The sequence below is a fragment of the Anas platyrhynchos genome, chromosome 5 (genome assembly GCF_047663525.1).
Source record: "Anas platyrhynchos isolate ZD024472 breed Pekin duck chromosome 5, IASCAAS_PekinDuck_T2T, whole genome shotgun sequence".
NCBI lineage: Eukaryota > Metazoa > Chordata > Aves > Anseriformes > Anatidae > Anas > Anas platyrhynchos.
In genome coordinates, this window is record NC_092591.1 from 54,163,248 (window position 1) to 54,189,128 (window position 25,881).

The 25,881-nt window shown below is 52.3% G+C and overlaps 3 protein-coding genes across 11 annotated transcripts in view; 2 read left to right on the forward strand and 1 right to left on the reverse strand.

Annotated features, from left to right (window-relative positions):
- Positions 1–139: 139 nt before the first annotated feature.
- On the forward strand, positions 140–4,188 carry FTH1 (ferritin heavy chain 1). Its single transcript, NM_001310377.1, is given in 4 exon segments — positions 140–392; positions 1,944–2,090; positions 2,991–3,116; positions 3,849–4,188. Coding segments are annotated over 4 exon segments (546 nt in total). The 5' UTR covers positions 140–281; the 3' UTR covers positions 4,011–4,188.
- Positions 4,006–15,592, reverse strand: LOC101800834 (bestrophin-1). Its single transcript, XM_038180286.2, has 10 exons — positions 14,984–15,592; positions 13,111–13,270; positions 12,096–12,190; positions 11,620–11,853; positions 10,669–10,823; positions 9,683–9,760; positions 8,277–8,429; positions 7,735–7,815; positions 6,977–7,128; positions 4,006–6,599 (listed from the first exon to the last, which is right to left on the reverse strand). The coding sequence occupies exons 2-10, from the start codon at positions 13,260–13,262 to the stop codon at positions 5,429–5,431; spliced, it is 2,271 nt and encodes a 756-aa protein (XP_038036214.2). The 5' UTR covers positions 13,263–13,270; positions 14,984–15,592; the 3' UTR covers positions 4,006–5,428.
- Positions 8,744–25,881, forward strand: part of RAB3IL1 (RAB3A interacting protein like 1) — a 32,353-nt gene continuing 15,215 nt past the window's right edge. Inside the window, exons 1-2 of one of the 9 annotated variants that reach the window (XM_072039137.1) lie at positions 8,744–8,931; positions 23,287–23,411. In XM_072039137.1, coding sequence (XP_071895238.1) covers positions 23,296–23,411 — 116 coding nt within the window. In that variant the 5' untranslated portion in view covers positions 8,744–8,931; positions 23,287–23,295. Of the gene's footprint in view, positions 8,932–22,717; positions 22,828–23,286; positions 23,412–23,799; positions 24,057–24,302; positions 24,585–25,881 lie in introns of those variants that run through there. The other 8 variants (XM_072039136.1, XM_072039138.1, XM_038180290.2 and 5 more) reach the window with 8 other exon arrangements.

Genomic DNA, 25,881 nt, shown 5'->3' on the forward strand with positions numbered 1-25,881 from the left:
AGGTGCTGAGTCACGCTGGGCCAGCAGAAGCGCGGCGGGCCCCGCCCCCTCGCCCCCCCGTTTCCCGCCACGCCGGCGCGCATGCGCGCGGTGACGTCAGGGACGCTATAAAAGGCGCGGCGTCGAGCAGCGCCGGCCCAGAGTGCGTCGGCGAGGCAGAGCGGAGCGGGTTCCTGCGTCAACAGTGCTTGGACGGAACCGGCCGCGCTCGGGCCCGCCGCCTCACCACCACCACCACCAGCCGCACGCCGACACCGCCGCCTCCATCTCATCCCAGCGCCATGGCTACGCCTCTCTCCCAGGTGCGCCAGAACTACCACCAGGACTGCGAGGCGGCCGTCAACCGCCAGATCAACCTGGAGCTCTACGCGTCCTACGTGTACCTCAGCATGGTGAGTGGGGGGGGGGTGTCCAGGCCCTGGTGGTGTGGGGCCAGTTGTGGTTTGGCCTTCCTGAGGAGCGCAGCCTCGGGGGGGGGGCGGGCCTTCCCGGCCTGGCCTCCTCCTATTCCTCCTCCTCCTCCTCTTCCTCCCCGAGGGTTGTGCGAGGCCGAGCTGCAGGGAGCGATCCCTCCTCCCTCGGGGGAGGCTTTTCCCTGAAGGAAGGGGGCAGGGAGGGTGCCCGAGCCCCTCGCAGCCAGCCCGCTCCGCCCGAGGACGGGGATGGCCCCTTATTTATGCTGGCTTTTCGTAGGTGAGGTGCTTATCTCGGGTGGGTACCGGTTGCATGCTGACTGCTCTTTGTTCGCTGCCCCGGGCGGGCTCGTTATCAGCGCGGCTCAGCAGCAGCCTCCGAGCGCCTCTGCCCTTGGGGCAGGGCTGGCTGGCTGGGATTGCCTAACGAGGTGATTGGCACCTCTCCCACGGGCGTTCTCCTCTCGCAGGCACGGTTCTTCGTAGTTCTCAAGTGAATTAGGAATCCAGGGGTTTCTTGGCCCTGTGCCTCTTGCGCTTGGCAAGAGACACCAATTTTAGCCATAGCTGAGTTCAGTAAGTCGCTGTGGGCACGGCTCTGACCTCTGCAGCAATCCGGGTGACTTAGATCTGCAGGCAACTTGAGACTTTGTAGTGACACCATAGTATGTTGGGGCATCTAAGTGTACAGTTAAAGCTTCTTTCTGGGTTACTACGGAGGGTTGAACCTCAGCTGCAAGCCAAATGTAACTGTTGGCGATAGTAGCGACACACAAGCACCATTGTCTTGCCTTGAACCTCCAAACTGCTGGTTAAAGAGCAGAGAATTCCGTGCCACCTCATCTTGGAAATAACTGGTAGTTAATACAAAGCTTTCTATTGAATTCTGCTTAGGACCAGAGTCCAAATAAGCTGTGACTTCTAACAGCTGTTATGCATTCAGTTTTTCAAGAGATGACTTTGCATTTTTTGTTGAACATGCACTTCAGTTGAACTTCTGTCTTTAAGTGATACAAAAGACTTTTCAGAAACAGAAAATGTATTTATTAATCTGTTCCCAAGTAAACATGATGAAACATGCCTGAAAGCTTTACTGTAGAATTATCTTAAAGTTCTTTGCCCCCTGAACTAGTGTTACAAGTCAGAACCTTGACCTGTGACCATTGTAAACAAAGAACAGGGAAAACTTCATCCTTGTTTACAGCGAAGCATTTCGAGTCTGTGTTTAAGGCAGCAGGAGAGCAAACACAGTGGGGCAGGGGTTTTTGTATGTTTAGAAGTGAACTGCAAATACCATTTATTTGTGTTAATGATTGGGATGCGGGTTAAAATGTAATCCAGGCTGGGAAAACTGAACTTGTTATGAAGGGAAGAGCTCTGCCATATTGCCTTGCTGGCTAGCCTTAGCTTGAATTCCAGCTGCCTTGAAGGAGGGTTGGTAGCAGAGATGTCTGAAGTCACAGTATGTGCTTTGCTTCGTGTGCCTGCTGGAGTGAGGATCAGGCTTCTGAGCATGTGCATTCTTTTCAGTCCTACTACTTTGACCGGGATGATGTGGCTCTGAAAAACTTTGCCAAGTACTTCCTGCACCAGTCCCACGAGGAACGGGAGCATGCTGAGAAGCTGATGAAACTGCAAAATCAGCGAGGCGGCCGCATCTTCTTGCAGGACATCAAGGTGAGGACTAGTGCTTTGGGTTGTCCTGTCTAATTCAGAGCTAGACTCTGGGGCCTGTCCTCAGGCTGGAAGGGAAGGAATTCCCCAGGGATGTCTCATAGAAGAGCAGCAGCAGCTGCTTCTACACTTGAATAGACAGAAAAGGAAGGTGAAACAATAGCAAAACATACAAAGCAAATGATGCACAGTGCAGTTGCTTACTACTCACAGACTAATGCCCAGCTTGTCCCCGAGGAGTTGTGTTGTCTCTCCCTGGCTGACTCCCCCTGTTGTATTGTTCAGTGTGATGCCACATGGTATGGGATATCCCCTGGCCAGTTGGGATCAGCTAGTTCTGTCCTTTCCCAGCTTCTTGTGCACCCCCAGCCTCCTTGCTGGCAGGGCGGTGTGAGAAGCTAGAAAGTCCATGAACTGATGTAAGCACTGCTCTGCAGCAGTTAAACACCAGTATTTTATCAACACTGTTTTTCTCCTACATCCAAAATGTGGCACCATACCAGCCACTCTGAGTAAATAAACCTTATCTCAGCTGAAACCAGGGCACCTGCTTACACAGGCAAGTGCTTAGGCTGTTAGATTACAAGGGTGGGAGGAGGAAGAAAGCAGCTCTGCGAAGCTTTACCCTGCAAGATTTCTCTGAGCATAATATCAGGAGGACCTTGGGAACAGGTGGCCCTGTTCTGTGACTTCCAACATGGATTCAGTTCTATTTACTGTGCACTGTCAAGCTTTTCAAGACATCAAAATGCCTAAACTTGGTAGTACTCAAAGAACTTTAAGACCTTTGCTGGAGAGCTGCATGCTTGCTTTTCTAAGCAGAGTCTGAGACAGATCTGAAATGCTTTGCTCCCTGTTGGTCTCCCGATACTTAAAATATGGCCATGTGCTTTCCCCCCTTAGAAACCAGATCGTGATGACTGGGAGAATGGGCTGACTGCAATGGAGTGTGCCCTGCACCTGGAGAAGAACGTGAACCAGTCGCTGTTGGAGCTGCACAAATTGGCAACTGAAAAGAACGACCCACACGTAAGTGGGCACTGAAGCTGAGCCAGTAGCTGTGCAGGGAGTGCTGGGTGGTGAATTGGGGGTATCTGCTGGTGAAAAAGGGATGGACAAGCTGTGCAGCCCCTCCAGAGGGAAGGGCACAGGTGTCAGCACCTACTGTAGCCATTTGGTATGGTTATTTTGCTTATTTCTCTGTGGAGGACCAGTTATGTTGTGTAGGGTGGTTACAGCTGTGCTTACAGAGCAGTGGGTGTATGGCTGTGTTCAACCCCTTCTGATGCTGTTCTGCAGAACAGAAGGCATGTGGGCAACACTTAGAGAAGTGTATTAAGCAGTTCCCTGCTGTGAATAAACCTGTGTTTGCAGAGAACTTCTAAATATTTCTGCAAGCTAAAGCTTCTCTGAAAGGAGTAACATGCTGGACAAGACAGGTGTTAATAATTACCATGAAGGGTAATGCAAGTGTCTAAATGTGTTCAGGAACTTTCTTGTGGTCTAGAAGGGGATGTTTCCTGAGCACGATACTGTAATGCAGGTTCCTGGAGCAAGCGTGCCTGGATAGGCGTGCTTCACTCTAGTTTTGCCTCAGCAATGCAAGAACAAGATCAAAGGATGCTTCTCAGATAGCTTCTGCAGCTTTAAAGTTGTGCCTGTATATCATCTTTCACTGGGCAGAGTTAGAATGATTTCAGATCCTGTTTCAGCAGGATGAGCAATGTGCAGAGCTAAGCCTTTTTTTAATCTCCGTTTTAGCTGTGTGACTTCATCGAAACTCACTACCTGGATGAGCAGGTGAAGGCCATCAAGGAGCTGGGTGACCATGTCACCAACCTGCGGAAGATGGGGGCACCCAAGTATGGCATGGCAGAGTACCTCTTTGACAAGCACACCCTCGGGCACAGTGATGAGAGCTGAAGTCTTGCCACGAACACCACCCTGTGGGTTTCAGGAAGATTCCTACTTTACTGTCCAGCAGTGCATGCATCTTCAGCTATCTAGATAAACAGTTCTCTTACTCTGTACCAAATATCAGCCTTCTTTTCTCTTGTGTTTTGTGTATCGCCTTCCATCCAATAAAGTGACTTGGTTCAAAGTGGTTCTTTGTGTCCTTCTTGGAAGGAAAGGGTTGTGCTCCCTAGTCTCTGCTGGGAGAGTTATTATCCTAAGCTGGGCATGAAGAAACGCATAAGGGGGATCAGGTTGCACTTACTCTTCCTTAACGCTTCTATAAATCATTTTCTTTCCCACCCATTAGTATCCACTGCAGGAATTGCTCAGGAACTAAAGCTGTTCTAAAATGCTTTTGCCACTACAACTTGTATTGTAATGCAAGGAAATGGAGGTTTTAGTGTCTCTGGGCTTCCTGAGTTGCTGAAGGGTGGGATTAATGCCTCATGGAGCATCATGCATGCCTGACAGCAGACTGCACTCTTCCATGAAGAAATCTCTCTGGGAGGAGAGAGCTGTCTGTGTGCTCTAAACTACACCGAAACAGTGAAGCAGGAACTACCTCAAAGGACAATGTTGGGAGATGGTTGGGGGTGGTGGTGACAGCTGCTGAGGCCAAACAACCCTCTGAAAGGCAGAGGGGGGAGTATGTGAGGTGGACTGAATTTGTTCTGTTCCCTGTGGTGTGGGGAGATCTGCAGCTGTTCCTGAAGCTGTGAAAAGAGGAACACCTCAGTGCTTTGCTTTTAAATTTCTATTATTGCACAGAAATTGAAATTAGAAAAAAAAGTGGTCCTGGACTTCAGGCTTTTTTATTACTGCTTTCAGGGAGGATTCCCACTGCTTTCCCAGTACTGGGGAGCACTGGCTAGGTAAGGCTTTGAGGCACCGTGGGTCTGTATCACGAGTGCTGTGACTCAGTCCCTTTCCCTGGAGTAGCTGTCAGCAGTGCAAGTCCTGCATGAGACCTGTAGTGGGCTTTTTGGCAAATAATGTAAACTTCAGGTTCTAATTCTTGCTGAGAGGATGTGTTACTGGCTATATTCCTCTTCTGCTTTGGGCTATGCCTGAATTCCAGGGTTGTCAGGGTGCTGTCAGCTACAGTTCTGCTGTTTAGGCATCTGTAATGCCTAACACCAAAAGTCTCTTGTTTTGTAGAAGTGTAGGGTTTTTTCCTCACTTTTTTTCTTGTTGCAACACTGAGACCGTGTGCCTGCTGTGGTACCTGAGGGCTGTAGTGGGGTGTCACCTGGGCTGTGCTCTCAGTGGATGCTCCAGCAGCTTGGGGTTAGGCTGCACTGCTCTTCTGTTGGGCCAGGTGTGAAGATACTGCAATATCACTCGGATGGCAGGTATTTTAACAGACCTGTGTTTTTTGGGCTCCTCTAGCTGTACTGATCCATCAGATCTTCAGATGTGCTCTCACTAGTCTCCATGATTACCTCCATCAGCCCCACGTAGTCACTGTCACCTAGGGAGATGCCAGAATCATTTGGGGACGGGCTCTCCACTCGTCTTGTCTCTCTTGTTGGGGGATTATTAGTGCTTCTGCTTCCTGAATCTCTTGTCCCGGAAACCTCTGACGGATATGGGTCTGGCACACTGCTTGTGTCTTCTGAACTCAGGCTGTCGGGGACCACGTTCCCCATGGGGGACCTCTCCAGCACTGGAGACGTTACAGGAGTGAAGGAGAAGCAGGGAGGGGGGCTGCTGGTGGGCGTTCTGGTGCCGGGGGGGTGCAGGGTGCTCAGCTGCTCAGGACCGGGGGCGGCTGTCGTGTTCTCCAGAGTCAGCCAGGGCGGCTGGGAGCCTTTCGAGCTCTTCAGGCTTTTGAAGTTGCCCTGCTTGTCGTGGTTGGGGGACTCTGCCAGGAGGGGGAATTTAGGGCTGTCCGATGCTGCGGACAGAGCTTCTGGACTCCCCGTGGTGGCAGCTTCTCTGCCTCTACAGTTAGAGTTGTTTTTTTCTTCCACCATTACAACTAGCGGGTCAGGACCTTTGTTCCTTTCCGTCGGCCAAATAAAGGTTTCCTTGGTACCCGAGCCGAGGGAGCTCTGGCTTTTGTACATATCGCTCGTCCGGGAAGGCGAGGAGCTGGCGATGACGTCCCTGAGGGAATTGGAGCAGGCAGCGATGCTGGAGAGCGCGGGGGGCTTCTTGCGGCCCTGGCGCCGGGAAGGGAAGATCATGGGGATGGAGCTGATCGGCGTCTGTGGTGCGCTGTAGAAGCCGGGTCTCTCGTAAAACGGGGTGGACATGAAGGCATCGAACTCCCTCAGTTTCCCATCGTCCCCATCCCACTGCTCCTGTGGATTGGTGTCCCCCCTCGGGGAGGGGACGGCCTTGCCCGTGTCTTGGTAGGCGTAGTGGGAGAAGGGGGAGGTGGGCTCCCCTCGCCGGCGCAGCAGGTTCATCCGGGAGGAGGACCTGGAGAAGCTGGGTGACTGCACGCCGAGGAGACGGCCCAGGTGGCCCAGCAGTGGCGTGGAGTGGTTCGCCTCCTCGTTCTCTTTGATTTGCTCCAGGGGCTGGAACTCCATCTCTTCTTTCTGCATGCTGGGGGAAGGCAGGACAGGCTGTAACACGGTGGTTTTGGTGGGGAGGCTGGCAGCACGGGAATGTTGCTGCCTGTGGCAAGCCTCTCCTCCCGTGTTAATTATGTGTTTATTAATTATTATTAATTATTATTAATTATGTGTTAGTCCCCCAAATAGGGGTGCTCATAGCACAGGAGGGCAGCAAGAGCTCAGAGGCATCCTTTGCCAAGAAAGATATTGGCTGCATCTTTGGATGAGCCTGAAATACATTGGAGCAGGATTTCACAGACTGTGAAAGATATTATTGCTCTCTTAATCCTTAAGCACAACATCCTGCACAACACCTGACCTGAGGTGTAAATGTGGCCTGCTCTGGTGCCCTGTAGCTGCACCCACCTGATATCAAAAGTAGAGCCAAGGAAGGATGGGCGCTTGTACTCCGCGGTGGCTGCAGTGTAAGGTGGCTGGGGGTCGGGCTCGTTCCAGTATAGGTCTTTCTCCAGGATGGGCAAATCCTGATGCATCTCATCCACTGCCATCAGGGACACCTGCGGGGACAGCAGCAGTGTCAGGGAGTGGTGCTGCAGGTGCCTATTGTCAGAGTACAAATAACAGAGGGCGAAGCAGTGTAGCCCAGGGGTGAGATGATTGGCTAGTTTTGCCGTGTTTTTTGTTATTTTTCACATGGAGAGTTTTGGGTAATTAAAAGGAAAGTGATGCTGAAGGAAACATGAAAGCAATACGCGCACTAGAACAATGAAGCTTAGCGTAGAACTGAAGATGGAGAGTTACTGCTTGGAAGAAACTAGAGGAGGCACTTTTAGGTACAGACATAAAGTGGAAAAAGCTAGGAAGAGGCAGGAATGGTTTGTTATTGAAAGGCAGTGAGGGTCTGAAACAAGTCTGGATCTGTCATGTGCATCAAAATATGGGCTAAGGGGGCCGGGTGGAACTGCTGCTGGTCTCTGGGTACAAATATGTGCCCAAAGCCCTGTGTTGCTTGGTGTGTACCTTACGCTCTCCTGCTTTTCTAGCCATCTCTCTTTGGAGATCCTGAGCCCCTTCCTAATATGCAGCCACCGAAGCCTGCAGGCAGAAGTGCTGCAGATCACGACTGCGCTGATGGGGCCACGAGGCTCCTGCCTTCACCGTACCTGAAGGTTCCTGTCGATGAGCCAGTTGGTCTCAAAGTCATCATCATCCTCCCCAAAAGGGTTGATGAGCTGTTCGGCCACCTGCATGTGGAGAGCACACAGCAAGGGTCAAGGTCGTGCCCACCCTTTTCCCTGCAGGAGGAAGGCCCGTGGGGCTGAGTCCTGAACTACCCTCAAGGGTGACATGCCCTGGATTTGGAGCAATGCTGTTTCTTCCAAAAAGGGGTGGATTAAAACCAGAACCTTTCCAGTTATTAGGAGGCACTGGTACACACAGGAACTGCCCTGTGCTCGCTGCAGACCACATGCAACACTCTGCAGGTAAAGTGCAGCCCCCTGCCTCTCTTTTCCCCCAAACTTAGCAAAGGTGGCGTTCTTCAGGATGAGGTGCTCAGAAACTGAAGGTCTTGGCAGTGCCCTCAGTCCCTGTTGGGTCCCAGCACCTGGCATGTTGCCCACAGCTCAGCCCATGGTGTCACAAAACAGCGAAAAACCCATGCGTGGATCAGGTTTCAGCTCCAGGCATGTTTTCTTGGACTTACCTTTAACCAGCCAGCGTAGAAGAAGAACTGCAGAAACGTAAAGACTGGCACGAAGAGGTCTAGCTCGTGGCCAGGATATGCTTTTTCCGGATCCAGGAACTGCCGCCCGATCAGACAGGCCAGGAAGAAGCTGTAAACAGCCACGGTCACCACCTGGGAAAGGTGCCAAGGGACACAGCAGAGGAGTTTGAATTCCCAGCTTGCTTTCTCAGCAGCCCTCTCCTACTTCCACCCCAAACAGCGGTGAGCGGCTGCAGATGTGCTAGCTCAGTAGCCTTTTGAAAGCCATGTTGGATATTTTTACATTTGCCTGTTTGCTTGCCCAGATTTTCAGGCTATAATGAGTAATCATGGGACTGGAAAGTTCCCCTTTGCAAATTACTAGCAGCTGAGGCTCAATGCCATCCAGCAATCAGGGTGGGGTCAAAACAAACACCCAGCACCACAAGATTTAAGCTGGCCCTGCAGTGAGCAGCATGGGGCTGTTCTGTGGTGGGTAGGTTACCTGTAACGATGGATTTTACAGGCTTCAAGACCTGAATGCTGCTGCTGGAGGAGCTGCCAGTTTGGGCCTAGCCTTTTCTATAGCCTGACGTGGCTCTGTCACTTCTTCCTGACCATCTCAGTAGCTGAGGCTCTCCTTGCTGCACTTGGGGTAAGGCCTTGGTGGAGCTGAGCTCTTTTTCCTATGGGTTTCTTGGTGGGGGGCTGCAGCACTGTGCTGGGGCCATAACAGCAAAGTATTCTGCCTCAAAAGTAAATTTGGGAAGCTGATGCAACATGTTATGGTGTTACTTTTGCTCCTAGTTTGCAGGGCATTGGGTCTGTGCAGGAATGTGGTTTCCTGATGTGTTCCTCGTTAACCTTCAGCACTGTGTGAATGGAAGCTCCCTTTTTATGGTGGAGTGCATTAGTGTTACCTGTTACGTATGAGGTAAAGGAGCAAGTTGGTGCTACAGCTTCTGTCTGGAGTTGTGCTGGGGGGAGTCAGACAGCTGAGCAGATGCACAAAGCTCTCTTTCATGCACATGGCGTAAGTGCATCACAGTTGCCCTGTGTGCTGGAGCAGACTTGCTGGCAGGCAGCTCTCAGCTCTGCAGTGTTGGATCCGCACGTTTTTGGGTTTGCTGTGCACCCACGTGGAGCACATCGGGGTAAATAATTACCCTGGATGTATGTGTGTTTCTGTTGAGGTGGCTGTGCCTGAATTACAGAAGTGGGGCTGGGCTGAGCGTGTGCTGCTGGGTTTTGCATGCAGGAGAGCCAGCACAGGCTACGTGTGTAGGTGTGGGCGAGGGGTGCAAGCAAACGGAGCACCAGCATGGTCCTTGTGTAGGATGGGTATGGGTGGGTGCCAGTGGGGGTTCCCTTGTGGCATGCACAGCTGTGGGGGGATCTCTTCTCACCTGAGTGTAGACCAGGGGGATGCTGATCCAGTCGTAGCCATAGAGCCGCCCGCACTGGCTGCGCAGGGTGTTGAGTTCCTGCAGTGGGGAAAGGGAACGTGCTGTTGGTGCCAACTTTGTGCGTCCTTTCCTGGCCTTCTCCAGCCCAGCCCCTCATGCTCACACCTCCCCTGCTAGGTGGGATTCAGCTGGGACTCCTGCTCCACTGGTGTCCAGCCTGTCTCCAGAAGCCCTGAAGGGCAAGCTGCCTGGATGTCCCCGTCCCCTGACCAGGGTCCCTTCCTAGCTCACTTCACAGCAGAGTTTTTCTCTTCAAAAAGCAAGCAGCTCAGCAGGTTAGGCAAATAATATCTTAGAAGTATCCACCTCTCTCTTCTGATTATACAGTGACTTCAGGTAAATATAGCCCAGAGGGATGAATCTTGCTCCAAGCAGCAGAGGCAATGCAGTTCTCTGCATGTGAATACCAGGGAGGATGAGCTGCTCTGGAGCCTCTCTTAATCTGCAGCTGTGCAGGATCACTGCCATGTCCTGCCTGTGGAGCACAGCTTGCTTCCCAGGACTATCCAAGGGTTGTTGATAGCGAAGTTCTCCATGGGGACTGTGGTTGTTAAAGGTGCTTTTGACTTCTGATGGTCCCTTCCAGATCTGTGTTCTGCTTCCTTGTGCCATTGCTACACTTAGATGTGAGCTACGTGGCTCCTCCCCGTCCCAATTTTGAGAAAGGTGTCGTGTTCCTCTTGCCTCTTGTGTGCTATTGCTAACCTGTCACCAGGCCATGAAAAGCTTTGTCCTTTCACAAGCTGGAGAGCAGAAATGATGGTATTTCCTATCAAAATTAATGCAATATCCCTAGGGACAGGCCTGGGTCACTGTCTGCACATCCTACTTCAGTATTCCTTGCCTGACCTCTGAAAATCCCCTTCGTTCCTCGCAGAGGACAGGATAGGGATCTCAGGCAGTTGCCTGCTGGCTCTGTCACTCACGTTCAGGATGCCCTGGAGCAGCACGCTGTCACGGATCCTCCCCTCGTTCCTCGCCTTCACCGCGAGGTTGGAGAACCACACGCAAGGGATCCAAAACTTGTTGTGGGGGGAATTCAAACTCTCGAATTTCTTGTGCTCTTCTGGGGTCATGAGACCTGGGTGGACAAAAGTAGATGGGAGAGGAATGTCCATAGAAAGCAGAAATGAGTTGATCTGGTAGGAAATAAAAACATCTAAATCTCTGGGAGTCACCTTAGCTCTCCTTATAATCCCAGAAAGGACTTGGGCATTAACTTTTTGGGGGGACGTAAAAGGACAAGAAGTCTTGCTAAAACTTTGGTTTATAGAGGGGTAAGAAGTGGGATTTATTTCATAGAATCATAGAAAATCGTGAGCTGATGATCCTTGTGGGTCCCTTCTGAGTCCAACTTCTGTCTCTGCACAGGACCACCCAAAAATCAGACCATATGTCTGAGAGCATCCCCCAACTTAAAACCTGGCAGGGGTCTGCTCATGCTCTGCTGTAAGCCTGTGAACAGGGTCATTTACTGCAGAGCAGCTGCTAGGAAAGTCGCTGCAGCACAGTAACAGCAATCTGATCAGCCAGGGACGCCCTGCGACCTGCAGCATATCTGCATTCATGCACCTGCTAGTTCCACTCCCTTCACATAAAAAAAAGTAAGTGGAGATGCTTCATCTTTCAAACAGGCGTTGCAGCCACAAGTAGGAACAAGCATGGTGTGAAATAGGGAAACAAAAACAGTTATTCCAGAGGGGCAGGGCTAGTGCACGAGCAGATGCTGAGGACTCACACCAGAGCACACTGCAGCACTTTCCCTTCTCCAATGTAGAGGTCAAGGGGTGATTTACAGAACTCCTGGCCCCAAGCCCAGCAGCAAGGTGCCGCCTGCCTGAGGCCAAAGCTGTGCAGGAGGCAGTGCCAGCACTGACCTGCCCTCACGACGTGCTCCATGCTGGGGAAGCGCTTGTAGACGGCGGTGCTGACGGAGCGCAGGATGAGCACGCTGCACAGGTTGCTGTAGCGCATCAGCGTGCGGCGCAGGAGCCGCCCGTACTCGTCCTCCCCGTCCACGTTGCAGGAGACCAGGTTCATGATGCGGTCGGGCCAGGGGATGCTCTCGTACTGAGCCCACCAGCGGGACACCACCAGGGCCACATAGAAACCTAGAGGGGAGCCGACCACGTTAGCCACCCTGAAGGAGCAGGAGGTGTGCGTGCTCTTGTGTGGCTGCTCTCATGGGTATGAGTGAAGGCACGCCTTCAAATGATGCTTTCTGCATTTTACAAAGGCAGGGTGAGGGAACTAACTGCTCGGTGAATCCTGCCTACCCGCAGAGCTATGACAAAGCAGGGAGATAAATGCTGCCCCGTTCCCTCCCTGCACGCTCACGGTCAGGGCTCCTTACCCAGCACGAAGGACACAGGGATTAGCTCGGCATAGCTGTTGCAGTAGAGCGCCAGCTTCTCAAACATCAGCCTTTGGCTTTCACTGAGGATCAGTCTAGAAGGGAGAGAAATAATCATCAGCCTCACATGAGAGACCCAGGCCTGCTGGGATAGGAATATAGCAGGGGAAGGCGAGGATGTGCAGCCACAACACAGCCACGCTGTGAGCCTGAAGATGATGTGGGTGAGCAGCCCAGGACATCAGCCCACCTGCCCCAGGAAGAGTCCACCCAAAACACCCTGCTGGCACGTCCAAAGGAGCCAGAAGTAGCCATGGACAGGAATTGTGCAGTAAGTGGTGCAGTCTGATCAGGGCCATCTATGTTTTTAATCCGGCAGAGCGCTAGCAGGTATCAGGGGGCTGCCACAGTGCTTGGATGTGCACGACAATTCATTTAACATCTTGCAAGACATCCCCAGCTCTGCTCCTGCCAGCAGCGGCTGTTCTGACACGGGTTCCTGCCTCTTTCTCAGAGCTGCTTTCCTCCCTCCGTGCTGTATCTGTGCACGTTGACCCAGCTAGGGGAGGTCCCTGGCTTTCCTCGCTAAAACCAGACCAGCCACAGAGTACAGTTGCCTTATCACAGGTCTGCAGCCTGCTCTCAGGAGCGTAGCCCCAGTGTTGCTGGCTGTGTACATGAGGGGAGTTCTCTCCTAATGCTTCCTGCTATTACTGGTGCTTCCAGTGCTGGTTCAGCCGTGGTGTCTACATACCATTCTTCTCAGGTAGTCACCGAATGCGAATCTTCATCCCCAGAAAGAGGAACTGTTCCTCTCCAGCCCAGAAAAAGGAAATCTGTCAGCTGCTAAGCCGTGCTGGCGCAGTGAGGAAGGAACTTTCCTTTCCTCCTCTGAACAGAGGCTGGCGGGTGTCTGGCCAGTTCCCTTTTACCAGGACCTTGGTCCCAGTCCTGTGCTGCTCTGGGACAGGCTGAGAGCGAGGGGTTGTGTCAGTGTTGCTGCAAGGGTGCCCACCTGTAGACAAGACTGATGGCGAAGTAGAGGGAGATGAAAATCAGGAACTCGGAGTAGAGGAGCTTGTAGATACTGCCTTTCCACTGGAGCAGGAGCTGGGAGAAGGTGCCTAGGCGGGCATCGGCCACACGGTTGGTGTATGTCACTGTCATCACAGATCCTGGCAGAGACACAAAATGGGCAGATGCTGAAGCTGCCAGCAAGCCTGAACAGGGGCAGGAGGCAGAGAAACATCAAGTGTCCCAGCAGGCAAATGAGATTGAAGGAAGGAAGAATGAGAGAGAGAGAGAGAAACTAAAAGACAAGTCAGACGAATTCATTAAGGTAGGAAACCATGAAGAAGTTTATGAGGAGATTTCTTGGTGCTGATCCAGATGAAGGTACTCCTGTAGATTTCACAGGTTTTGTAGCACTCGTCCGACAAATCTTGCTGTCTTGAAATTTGGGCTGGGGGGCATATCTGGCCTGAGCTAGTCCCGATCCTGCAGGCAGAAGAGCTTTCCCTGTTAGAGACCCGAGGAATGGGGTTTGGAGTTTGGCCAGGCTCGCAGAGCTCAAATTCCAGCAACTTTACCTCCCCATTCCTTCAACCATACATTGCACAATAAATCATGCCGAAAGAAAGAAGGCATTCAGGCTCATGAAACGCTTCCCAACCATGCAGCATCCCTGCTACACTTCTTGTCTAGCCCTAATAGGTAATTATTAATCATCAATTAATTATCAGACTCATGTAAACCTGAAGCTTTAAAAAAAAAAAAAACACAAGCCAGTGTAATCCATGCCAGGTAAGCATAGATTGTTTCACAAATAATTATCTAATGTGAAAAGCGTTGGAATTTCTAAGCCAAAACACATCGCCAGGTGTTACATGGACGTTGCAGTGACACTGATGTTAATACCGAGGTCTTGGGCTCTTGTCTCAGTGATGGAGACAAAGAAGTGCCTTCAGGCACCTTTAACTAGAGACTCGTGTGCGTTTGTGCCCTTTCCATGTGTTTTTTTGGCCAGTGCACAGGACTGAGAAGAGTGGTTTTTAAGCACCCTAGACCCTATGTGCTCATGGGCTACGCAGATGAGAAATGCATGGGAGCACCCATAAATTTTCAGGGGGCCGCTTGCAGGAAGCAGGCTGCTTGCTCTGTGCTTTGGGGCTTGGAAGCACTGAGGGAGACTCCTCGTTGCGTAACTCAGACACGGAGCCGCTTTTTACCAAACATGGGAAACTTCAGCTCGTGTCCGTGTAAATAATGGACAGCACCTCTGTGCAGTCCTGCTCGGGCGCGGGATATGGGGCTTTTCCTAGTGATTTTGCCCTCAGCTCTGCGTGGTGAAGGCAGCTCCCTGCCTGCCCGCTGGTCTATGCGGGATGTCCCCGGTTGTCACTTGGCAGCTGGCACGCTCATGGCACCGATTGGGGTTGAGATTTGTGGCGTGAAGCAGCTCACCGCAGCACCGGCGGTGGCAAAGGGGTCAGTTTGGGGACGAGGAGCCATCCCTGTGCAGATTTCACACAACCCAATGCCACCCATAGGGTCATGGGGAGAGCGTGGCACTGCCACCCCTGTGCCTGCTCCCACATCACCCTGGCTGATCTGTCCGATCTAGGGGTTGCACCTTGGGATCAGCTGACACTAATTAGACAACGGGAGTCCACAATGATCAAGATCTCACAGTAGCAAGCCAGATTTGCCTGTATAAGGTGTGTTACCACTGTGTAACACTGGAAACAGACCCAAACGCCGCCTGCAGATGCAGAGAACAGACACAGAGGACAGATAAAGTGAGAGCAGTGATGAGTTCACAAGACAGACAGATCGACCGGCTAATCTTTGGAGGAATCTACCTGCTCCTGTGAGGACTAGATACTCACAGTCATGGGCTCCTGGGCTGCACCGGAGATGGTGAAGGTTTGGTCCTGCACGTGTCCTTGCTGGGTCCTTTGTGGCCAGCGCCACAACCCGCCTCCTCTCGGCTCGTGGGGGGATTGAACCTGGCAGACACGGTGTGCTAAGGAGCCTGAAACCCACTTGGGAGCTGCAGCCGGTCACTTGATGCCATAATCCTTCCTCATTACAAAAGAGACTCTGTTGTCTTTTGCCCCGTTCCCTTCTAATCATCTGAGTAAGCTCTGGGTGTTTATAGAGGCGGCCGGAGGAGGGGAGGCAGGGCTGGCTGCTCCACAGCTGCTGCTAATTCCTGGCACAGCCATAGTGGCTGCCAGAGGAGAGGCATTTTCCTCTAATTCTTTCCTGTTTGGTACCTTTCTCTGTGTCACAATCTTACAGGAGCCCCAGGAGATTAAGTAGGGCTGGAATTTTCCAAAAGTGCTATGAGTGTGTCCCCCTTCAGAGCCTGTGCAGGTCTCTTCCCTGGGTGTTAGCTCCCTAGGTTTGGGAAACACCTGGCCCAGAGCTGCCTGGCTCTCAGCAGAGGTTTCTCTGCCGTCACTCTTCCTTCTTGCTGTCTCTTCCAGCTGTGGTTTGGATGCTGGGGACTTCCACCCTGCCACTGGCTCCCTGGGACTCGTTCCATGCATTCACTTTTTCTATTTGCTTTTCCGGCAGTGCTCCTGGGCTGTCAGCCTCGTGTTTCACATGCCAGCCTGGCAAGCACAGCTCCTTCCCTTTGTCTTCAGGCCTTTTGCAAGACAGAGAATGCCTCACCTCTGTCTCTGCAGGACTGCTCTCAGGCCTTTGTTCCCTTCTCTGCTCTCATGTGAGTTCCTGCAGCCACAGCCCTCTAACCCAGGACTAACCCCCAGAGACCATCATCGGTGTTGAAGGCAGAGGTGAAGAAGGCATTAAATGTCTCGTTTTGTCTATGTCCCTGTCTGTGAGTTGGCCAACCTCATCAAGGGATGGATAAACGTTGTCTCTTTTTGCTGTTAAGATACTTAAAGCCTTGGTTATTGTTCCTCACAGCCCTGGCCAGCTTCAACTCTAATTGAGCTTTGGCCCCACGAGTTTTCCCCCTACGATGGGGAACAGCATCCTGCATCACCCAGCCTTGCTTGCAGTGGCCGTACACTTTCCTTTTCTGCCTAAGCTCCAGAAGATCTCTGCTCAGCCAAGTTGTCCTCCTGCCCCACCTGCTTGACTTCAACCCTTTAGCATTGCCTGCTCCTATTCTCCTAAAAGAAGGCACTTAAAAAGTGACCAGCACTGATGGTCCCCAATACCTCCAAAAGCAGATCCCCAGGGGAGCTTACTAATTGATTTCCAGCAGTCTGAGGTCTGCTCTCCTATTTCTCTTCTCACTCCTTTGGGAATGTGTCTGTGTTCTCCAAGGTAATAGCACCTGCTCCCTAGACACCAACATTCCCTGTCAGTTTTTGCCAACCCCTTACAACATTCGGTGTCCTGGAGACAAACAGATGCTTTGAGCCTTAAACCAAGCCATAGCTCTGTCTCACCAGCTAGACCTAACATCATAAATGTGCTCTGGCCCTCCTGACTTCCATCATTTAGCCCTCTGTAGGCCATTACAGAGTACAGGTCTGTCACCCCACCTGCAGGGGGTTTGGCTCACTGGGGGAGTGGGGCTGAGAGGGAAGGTGCTGAGCTGGCCTGCCTGGGGGAGCTCTGCAGGCTACGGTGAATCCCAAAGGGAAACATGCTGCCTTCATGTACTGGGCAAGTTGCTTTTAACTTCTAATACTATTTCTTGGCATTTCACTGCTCCCTAGCTTTGACAATGCTCTGTCTAAGCTTCCGAAAGCCCAGTCCTTGGGTCTAGATGGGTCTGGATGCTGTTGAGATACGGAAGAGCCCTGTGCTTTCCTTTCCCCAGGGCTGACAGCTCTGCAAGGCTGGAGCTGGAGTCCCCTGTGCGCAATGTGCTGCGTGACCGTGGAAAACCAGCTCTCCTACACCTGGTCAGCCCCTGGTGTGTGGTCAGCCCCTGCGGGTCATATCCTGCTTCCTCTGTGCTGAGCTGACTGTGTAAACTGTGATACCCGCCTGGGCTTAGCAGTGAGCAGTGCAGCTGGAGGCCCAGTCTCCCTCCTGATGCTCTGCGTGATTGCCAAAACACATTTGTCACTGCTCCTTCCTGCAAGAAAGCTGCAAATGCTTCAGTGAAGTTAAATGAAGAAGGTAGTTACTTGCAGTAACCTACTTTCTTTTATGCTGGTCTTTGCCTATGTCTTCAGCACTTGCTTAGTGTCACCAGCAGGGGTTAATTTGTCCAAACTGTGGGTTTCTTCTTTCTGTGAGAAGAGGAGGGTGCTGTTTTGTTGCTCCCTGGCAGCTGTCTAATGTGGGATTTCTGGTGCAGCTCTGGGAGTTGCTGCCAGTGGTGGGTAGGTGATGGCTTAAAGCGTGGAATTCAGTGCCAGTATCTGAGGTTTTAGTCCCGGTGTCGACTGTGGTGTGTTTGATTACCTCTGGCCCTGATTCCTTTTCAGCAACAATGGTGGAGACAACTGCATCCCTGGGAGTGTTACAGCCCTGGAGCCCCTAGCAGGGATGACTGCTTTGGGCAGGAGGGAGGCATGGCAGATGGGAAGAGGCAGCATGGGCCTTCTGCTGCCTGCGATACAGACCTGGCAGGAGGAGCACAGCCACAGGGAGAGCCTCCTGTTCGAGGTGTGGAACTAGATAGGGCTCTTATCAGCGGCCAGACACTGGTGAGTGAGGGGTTGTTTCACCGGCCCAAGCACAGCAAAGCCGTCAGACTGACTGATACAACACACGGCTTTGCACTTCACCAGTCCATAAGTGTTGTGAGCAACACCACGCCAGCTCAGGAGAAAGAGAAGTGGTCACCAGGCCCTACACACCCCAGCTGTCCTTCCTTTCTGAAGCATTACCACTAGCCAGCAGTGATGCAGGATGTCTGCTTCTGGCCCTGGTGTGGCTACTGTTCCCGTGCGAGTGGCATCTGTCCGGGGCAGCCCGCAGGGTGCTGCAGCTCCCAGCCAGCATCATCCCTGAAAGGTGCATTGCACTATCTTACTGCTTGTTATGGGGCTGAGCTTGCTGTGAGGCCACTGAAACACTACTGCTAAGTGGCGGCAGCTCCCAAAGTGCTTTCATGGCCAGGATCACAGAGCTGTTGTCCCAGCAGAAACACTTAACTGCCCAGGGTCATGAAAATGTCTCAAAACACCCAAAAAGTTCTGTGAATGTGGGCAGGCCTGGGTCAGCAGAGGGATGGACTGACTCTCTCTGAAGGTAGGGTTGTCCACACTGGGAACTGGGGTTTGGGCACTCTCTTCGGGTGGGTTTTGGGAGAGAAGGAGTTAGTAAGCAGGCCACAGTGCCTGAGCCCTTGTCCCTTTACAAGACGGGGATAAAAACTGGGAGTTGTTCAGGTGGTTCTAAAATGAAAGAGCAAAATCTCCAGTGTCCAGCTCTCTATAGAGGGAGATGCTGGCATCTGAGGCACTCTGCTGCCCTCCTCTGAGAGCAGCTCATCCGGCAGTTCGTGTGGCTTTGAGCAACTGTTGGGACCCTGTAAAATATTTGTGGAATTTAATGCAAAAGTTGGTAACTGAGAGGCTACCAGTGTGGCAGCAGTACTTGTGTCTCTCTTCACTTTCCTCATGGCCTCAGTCCCTCCAGGTCTTGAGCAAAATGCCCTGACAGCCTGCCTTACGCAGCAGCAGAGGGGGAAGCACGGAGACGCTGACACCCGTCCCCAGCCTCGCTGCCTCTCCAGCCTCCTAGCAGGCCCTGGAAGCCTTCCAATCTTCTCCATTTTACAGATGTGAAGCTTGAATTGCTGCGGCAGGAAGCGAATCCCTCCCCGCAGGGATCACAGAGGCCCCTTCCCCATTCTGAATTCAATTTGTGAGCTGCAGCTGTCTCTGGGACAGGGGCAGTGCCCTCCCAGAGAACAAGTGCTTCTCTCAGGAGGCCGTGGGTGCCAGCGCCTGCTGAAATCCCTCTCCCTTCTGCGGCTTCGGTGCCAAGAAAAATGCAGATGTAGCTGCAAAGCATCAAGGGTGTCTTTCAAAGTGACGCTCTTGCTTGGAATCTGAGGAGGAAAAAACAAAACTGAGTATCTGAGGAAGTGCTGCCTTTCATAGACAGGACAGGCTCTGAGATTTGGGCTGTTTGTGAGCCTTTTGAAAGGGATGCAATGCCTCACTTTTGTGACCCCAACACTGTGAGGCAGTGTACAAGCAGCCTTTTGGGATGCTGCAGACTGCTTGGGAATCCTGGACAAAAGCTCAGTACATGGATTGTAGCACTGGATGTTTTTGCTCTGATTCCGTGATATACCTAGATATGTCTCTTCCTAATCAGCATTATGTGAGCACTTCTTCCGTCTCGTTCTTTCACCCTCTTGCCCTGGAAAACGGGCAACAGTTTGTTTGGGGGTGAAGGCAGATCCCATCCATGAAACCGGAGGTCTTAGATGCAGGGATTTCAGAGTCCCCTTGCTGAAGCCCTTCTGAGACAGGTTTGAGGGAAGGTAGTGTGTGACGGATGAACCCTGGAGTGTTAGGCCTTGTTTTTGTTCTCAATTTCATGGCATTAACATCTGGTCTGGGTTTGCTGGGTTCGGGATGTGGTCCTGCTTTTTATTCTCTAAAACAATCCCTTTTCCTCCTGCTTTTCTCGTTTTTATTTTTTATTTTTTTTGTTTTGGTGGTGGGATCTGAATCCCTGAGCAGACAAGGCAGCCAGCAGTGGGGCTTCAACCCCCTCCCACAACTAGACAGCACTCATGCTGGCAGGCTGTCCTAGCCGAGAGCTGCTTTTGCTTTGCAGGGCAGCCCTTTAACCTGTTTAAACCAAACTCAGGATTTTTAGTCCTATTCTGCATGTGACCTATTCAGAGGTAGATGTGAGCTCTCTGGGAGGAGCTGTGAGGGGTCGGGATGACGTGGAGGTAGAGAGCTTGCTGTCTACACGAAGGAACTAGGACCACTGGAAACAGACCCACCTACCTATCTCCTGCCCCAAAAAAGGGGGAATTTCTGCTTTGCCCTGGTGGTTTGACAGTTACTCAGTACGGGTGTGTTAGCAATTGCCTCTGAATAACAGAGGTGGGGGGTCCTCTCCTTTGTGAAAGTGAAGCTGTGGGAGCAAGGGACCTGACTGGACCTGACTCTCAAGAGGATACAGAGAGCATTAATGAGATGTTTCTGTGTCTGGATGAGAAACAAAAGGAGAATGAGGATTGTACAGGGCTGGATACCAGCAGGGAGGATGGTGAGGCATGTGAGAAGGGAGGCCAGGAAGGAAAGAGTTGGGGTTTAGTAGCCAGGCGAGCTGGATCTGTGGGGAGCTATGTGGGTGGCTGGGGACGAGTGGATGCAGGTGAGGGAGCATGGGCAGTGGAAGTGGGAAGGATAAAATATGGGAAATAAAATGTGTGACCAAAGACCTGTGGCTGTGGGGAGGTACCATGTCAGGGCCTTCACAACAGGAATGTACCTTGCTGGGAGGCTTGCAGGAGGCAAAATGGTATTTATTGTGAAGGAAGGTAAAAAGCAAGAAGCCAGTGGCTTCCTCCCCCAGCCACTCTCCCCAGGAGCTGCTGGGGCCCAGCCCAGTGCCCGGGGACCCAGGGTCCCTGCCCAGGCATGGGGACGTGGCTGCCGCCTTCCCATTTGGAGGCTCAGCTGGTAGCACATATCTCAGAGACACACATTGATGGGGCACTGACACAGCCAGCCACAAAGGCTACCTTGGTTGAGGGCTGCCTTCAGCAGCACTTACACACAGGACTCATGTAAAACAAGCACACAAAGCTGAGACACCTGGTGTACTGACCAGTCCCTTTTCACACACAACTGACTCTCTTAAACCCTTTTTATACCTATCCCTCCTCTTTGCTCTTCCTGATACCCCTTCACCCTGCACACTCCCCGTGGCTTTGCAGAGCTCTGCAGTTTCTGCACCTTCCCAGCCCGGGGCCCCTTGGTTCACAATCTTATCAGATTTAAGGTTCATCCTTCCTGGAAGCAGTGCCTGTAGCTCATTAGCCCACCACCAATTAGTGTGACTGGGAGGTTTGTTTCTTGTGATTGCCTTCCAGCGTAGAAGTCATCCATCAGATAACCCTGCTGGAAGAAACACTGCTCACATGCTCTCAGAAATTAGTGTGACTGACCAGATTTGGTTCTCATCACTTCTTCCCTTTCTTTTATCCCTTATTGCCTTGGGAAGAGGCCCTTGACCAGATACCCTTAAAGCAGCACAGATGTCAGTGATTTTTCAATTTCCATGAAATGTATATGGGAAATAACATGGGAGAGAGCAATGCACTTGCACGGTGTGAGATGAGGGTTAGAGCTTCCAACTATGCTGAGGCTTTAAGGCTGTCTGGTGGCTTGCTGGCCTCTCTTTAAGCCACAGGTGGGAGCCAGCTCTGTGTGTCTCACTAGCTGCTGAATTAGGCACTCAAGAACACTTCATAGCACTGCCTGGGGGACAGATAACCTTGCTCAGAGGCTGTGGAAAGGCAGCAGTTTTTGCTGCCTCGTGGCAGCTCAAATGATAACCTGCAGCTTGGTACTGATACGTGCTAGTTTTGCTCTGCTGAGCCACCCCATTCATCTGGGCATTGGGAAGTCTCAGGGTTTGTCCAGGCTTCCTTCACTGATCTGCCTGTCCTTTGGGAGTGAGGCAGGACACATGCCACTTTTACCTTGTGACAAGTATTTCTTCAAAGGACTGGGATTCTGCATCCCCAGTACATCCTCTCTTAATGCTTCCTGACTGCATTATCAGTTCTCTTCCTGCCTTTGTTGGATCTTGGAAGCAATTCTGCCTTCCTAATCTGAGGACCCTCCATCCCTCCCAGCCAGGCCTTGGGAGATAACAGTGATGACTGATTGGTTCTGGTGCTGCCTTGCAACGCTGAAGATCTCCTCCCTTCTCCCAAAATTTCCCTGAAGATAACAAGGGCGGGGCTGTAGGTGACATGAACACTCAGGAGATGCTGGGACATGGAATTGCCCCGGTGTGGTGTTCCGCAGTGTTCAAAGGTTTTGGGAGGGATATCACTGCCAAGAGTCCTTGGCAATGGCAAGGTGGGAAGCAATAGGAAATGGGGAGGACGGACTGATCTGGAGGACATGTTCTGAGGGTGGCCTGCGAGAGCAGGGGCAGGCAATGCTTGCCAAAATTGCAGTGCAGTCAATCCAGAGGCTGTTGTGGACCCATTTGGGGCCTGGGGTAACAGCAGGAATGCTTTGCCCTTTTTGTTCCTAGCAGGCAGACATACCCCAGTGACTTGGATGTGTGTTTCTTTGGGCACCTTGCTGGGGAATGCTCAAAGTGACAGCTGTCTTTCTGCCTGTAGTTAATGCCCCAGAGAGGGGGTAAGCTTCCTAGAAGCACAGCTCCTCTTGATTTCAGTGGCTGGCTGTGTAGTGGATTGGTCACTTCCAAATGCCCCAGGCATTACTTGCTCACGTCTGGGGCTGACCCTTTTCGCCCCTCTGTGCTTGTAGACCAGGCCCAAGAGAGGAAAAAGCTTTCTAGATCAGTAACATCCTGGGTACAAGGGCTCCTCTGTGCACATGTGGTGATGCAGGGGGAGGAGAAGCAGTGGACAGAGAACAGTGTGTTCCCTCTGCTTGGCAGAGAGGATGTAAATCTGTGGCTACGAGGCTGCTCTCATCTACCGGGAGGGCAGCCGTGCTCCCTCTGCCTCCCGGGGCTGACAAGTACAAGGATGAGCTAGCTAAAAACTGGAGCCATGATAGCCAAAGCCCAAAGCTCAGTAACAATGAGACCAACTCATCTCACTCAGGTAAGGATATGGAAGCTCCAGTGCTTTCTCTGAACGCTGAATTTAAAAATCCCTATCCTTTCACTTTCCTGTATGTTGTTGCTTCTTTAAATCCCTGGGTTTCCTACTGAGCCCATATAGGTGTTTCAGCAGGACTCCAAGGGCATGCTCTGTGCTGGGGAGCGATGATGTGTTTATGTGCAACGTAAAGGTGTTAGTAGTCACTGGTACCAGTCTGAATCCCTCGCTGAGCATACATCAGCCCTCAAGGACCCCTCCAGCCGAGCAGTCTATAAACTGCAGTGACCTAAAGTTGCTTATAGCTGCTTCCTCTGTGGCAGCATCACGGCAGAGGTTGTCCCTCTGCAAACCTTAGCTAACCCCAGCAGCGCAGACCTCTGACATCCGGACTCAGGAACTCTAAATCAAGACACCGACAGAAGTTCTGAAATTAGTGTTTATCTTTTATCTATCCTCTAGGCCTTCCACATGACTTCCAGTCTCCTCCACGCAATCACAAGGTCTGGGATTGTGTCTGTCTCTCTGCAACTACCTGAAAGGAAGGTGTGGGGAGCTGGGGGTTGGCATCTTCTTGCAGATAACTGGTGATAGGACCAGAGGGAATGGCCTCACAGTCTGCCAGGGGAGGCTCAGGTTGGAAAGGAGGAGATGTTTGTGCTTAGAAAGAGCAGTCAGGCACTGGGACGGGTTGCCCAGGGAGGTGGTGGGGTCACCGTCCCTGGGGGTGTTCAAGGAGAGGTTGGACGTGGTGCTTAGGGACACGGTTTGGTGGGTGATATCGGTGGTAGGGGGATGGTTGGATGATCTTGGAGGGCTTAATGACTCTACAGTTCTCTTCCATGATTCCACGTTTTTATTATGAAGAGCCTGGCACGCTTTGCCTGGAAGCCAGAGCTGTGAGGAGGGAGCTGGCCCCTCAGGGCGGGCCGAGCCCGTCCCGTCAGCGCCGCGGGGCGGCCTCACGCACTCGCTCCTCCCGCCGCTGCCGGGATCGTGCGGGGGGCCCCTCGGTCCTCCCTTCCCCTTCTCCTCCTCCTCCTCCCCTCCCCTGCCGGCCCGTCCCCTCCCCGCAGGCGGGAGCGAGGCCCTTGAGGCGGGCCCGGGTGGGCTCGGGGCCATGGGGGCAGCGGCCGCTCCTCCTCCTCCTCCTCTTCCTCCTCCTCCTGCGTCGCCGCCACCGCCGTGAGGAGCGGCGCGGCTCCGCCGGGGGGACGCGGCATGAGGCGGGGGTAGGTGCCGGGGAACCGCGGCCACGGGGGGCTTCCGAGGCTCTGGGGGGGCGGACTGGGGCTGGGAGGGAGGTGGGGGAGCCCCCGGGGTCTGGGGTTTGGGGCTGGGGTCGGGGTTGGGGTCGCGGTGGGGCTGCCGAGCTGTGCCCGCTCGCCGGTGGGGTTGGGGTTGGGGTTGGGTTTGGGGTTGGGTTCTCCCCGGTTTTCCATTGGGCTCGGAGCCCTTCACGCCTCGTGTCCCCGCAGCTGCAAGCCTCGGGGAGAGTCCAAAGAGTGCAGCCAAGCCTTAGCGCGGGCGGTGGGACGCAGATAGCGAGATGAGATCCGCGTAAGGAGGCAGGAGGCTGATAGCGAGCACTCCCCAGCCCAGACACAGGAATATTCCCCAGTTCGGACCCAAGAGCATTCACCAGCTCAGACACAAGAATATCCACCAGCCCCGACACCAGAACGCAGTGCCTGATTGCCATCCGCCGAGGCCAACCTAAGGGTTAGGAGCTGTGCGTTACATTTCTATACACCACTCCCGTAAGTTTCACCAGGGCAAAAGCTGCCGAGTGCCCGGTGGGACAGGCGAGTGCTTCTCCCTGGGCTGATTTCGGCTGGTGGCAGCACCCTGCAGCAGCTACGGGGCTTATTCCCACTGGCACAGCACGCTCGAGCCCTCGTCTGCAGGCTGGAGTTTAACCTGGAGGGACCCGCAGGCTGCTCGTACAGGAAATAACCCTGTCAGATCAGCACTGCAGGAAACGTGGGGCCTGCTGGAAAAACTGCGGATCCTGCACATTTTTTTGCTTTTTCTACAGAATCCAACTTTAGAAGGTTGTGGTGCGTGTGGCTTTTTTTTTTTTTTAATGTATATTTTGTTAGTTCTTTTTTTATTATTATTTGCTTGTTTGTTGGGAATTTTTCCCCCTGATTTTTGCATTTCTTGTGTATGTGGGGGACCATTAGCATATGATATGTTTTTCTGAGGAATACGGCCACCAGTCAGGCCAGCAATAGCAGGAGGGCACAAGTGTATGGGGTCCTTTGGTTGCTCAGGGTGTGTATTTCAAACCCCAGCTGGAGAATGGAGATAAAGGCTTGGCTGGGCAGAAGTCAGCAGAACCAAGGCTTTCTTGGCAATTCTGTTTGCACAACGTGGAGAATGAGCTATTCCATTACAGAAGAGGAGATGATTTTTTGGGGGTAGGTTTTTAGGTCCCTTGGCAATATGGAGATGGTGTAGATGGGGCTTGTTCCATTCCTGCCTGTCTTCCACTTTTCTTCCATCCTGCTTGTACATACAGAAGCATACATGCCTTCCAAGACAGATAACTTTCAACTGAGAACTTAAGTCATAAAGAAACATTTTTTTTCCTTGTTGTATATGGGATAGGTTAACTCTTAGTAGTTAAGTGGACTATTGAAATGTCCTCATTTTTTTTTCCAGCTGTTTGGGTTTGAATTTAATTTTTCCTCCCTGCTTTGTTTTTTGTTCTCTTCTGATTACAGGAGCTGGGGTCCTTCTAGTGAGTTTCCTGTCCAATGCAGGAGTGTCTGGGGAGATGTGGTCCCTGCCTAATCTCAGAAGTCCATGGCAGAGAGGGCTTTCACTCTGCCATCTGAGAAATGGTTTAACTGTTGAACAAACCGTTCTGTTGGGAATGCTCTCCCTGCTTCACGGCAAATCCACTGCAGAAAACCTCCCCTGATTTTTGTGTGGCTAGGATGAGTTGTTTTCATCAACTCCCCACCTTCCTGTAATGGGTTTCATTCCTTTCCATTGGGTCATTCCTTTGCTGGGTACCTCCCCTTCCTGAGTGAAGCCTTTGGAGACCTA

Excerpts from the sequence above, each read along its gene's own strand:
- LOC101800834 (XM_038180286.2), bottom strand. The coding sequence starts at position 13,262 with ATGACAGTGACATACACCAACCGTGTGGCCGATGCCCGCCTAGGCACC. Across the intron at positions 10,824-11,619 it reads GGAGCACGTCGTGAGGGCAG|GTCTCATGACCCCAGAAGAG; the intron begins GTCAGTGCTGGC and ends TTGTCCACCCAG. Across the intron at positions 7,816-8,276 it reads TCTACGCTGGCTGGTTAAAG|GTGGCCGAACAGCTCATCAA; the intron begins GTAAGTCCAAGA and ends CTCCACATGCAG.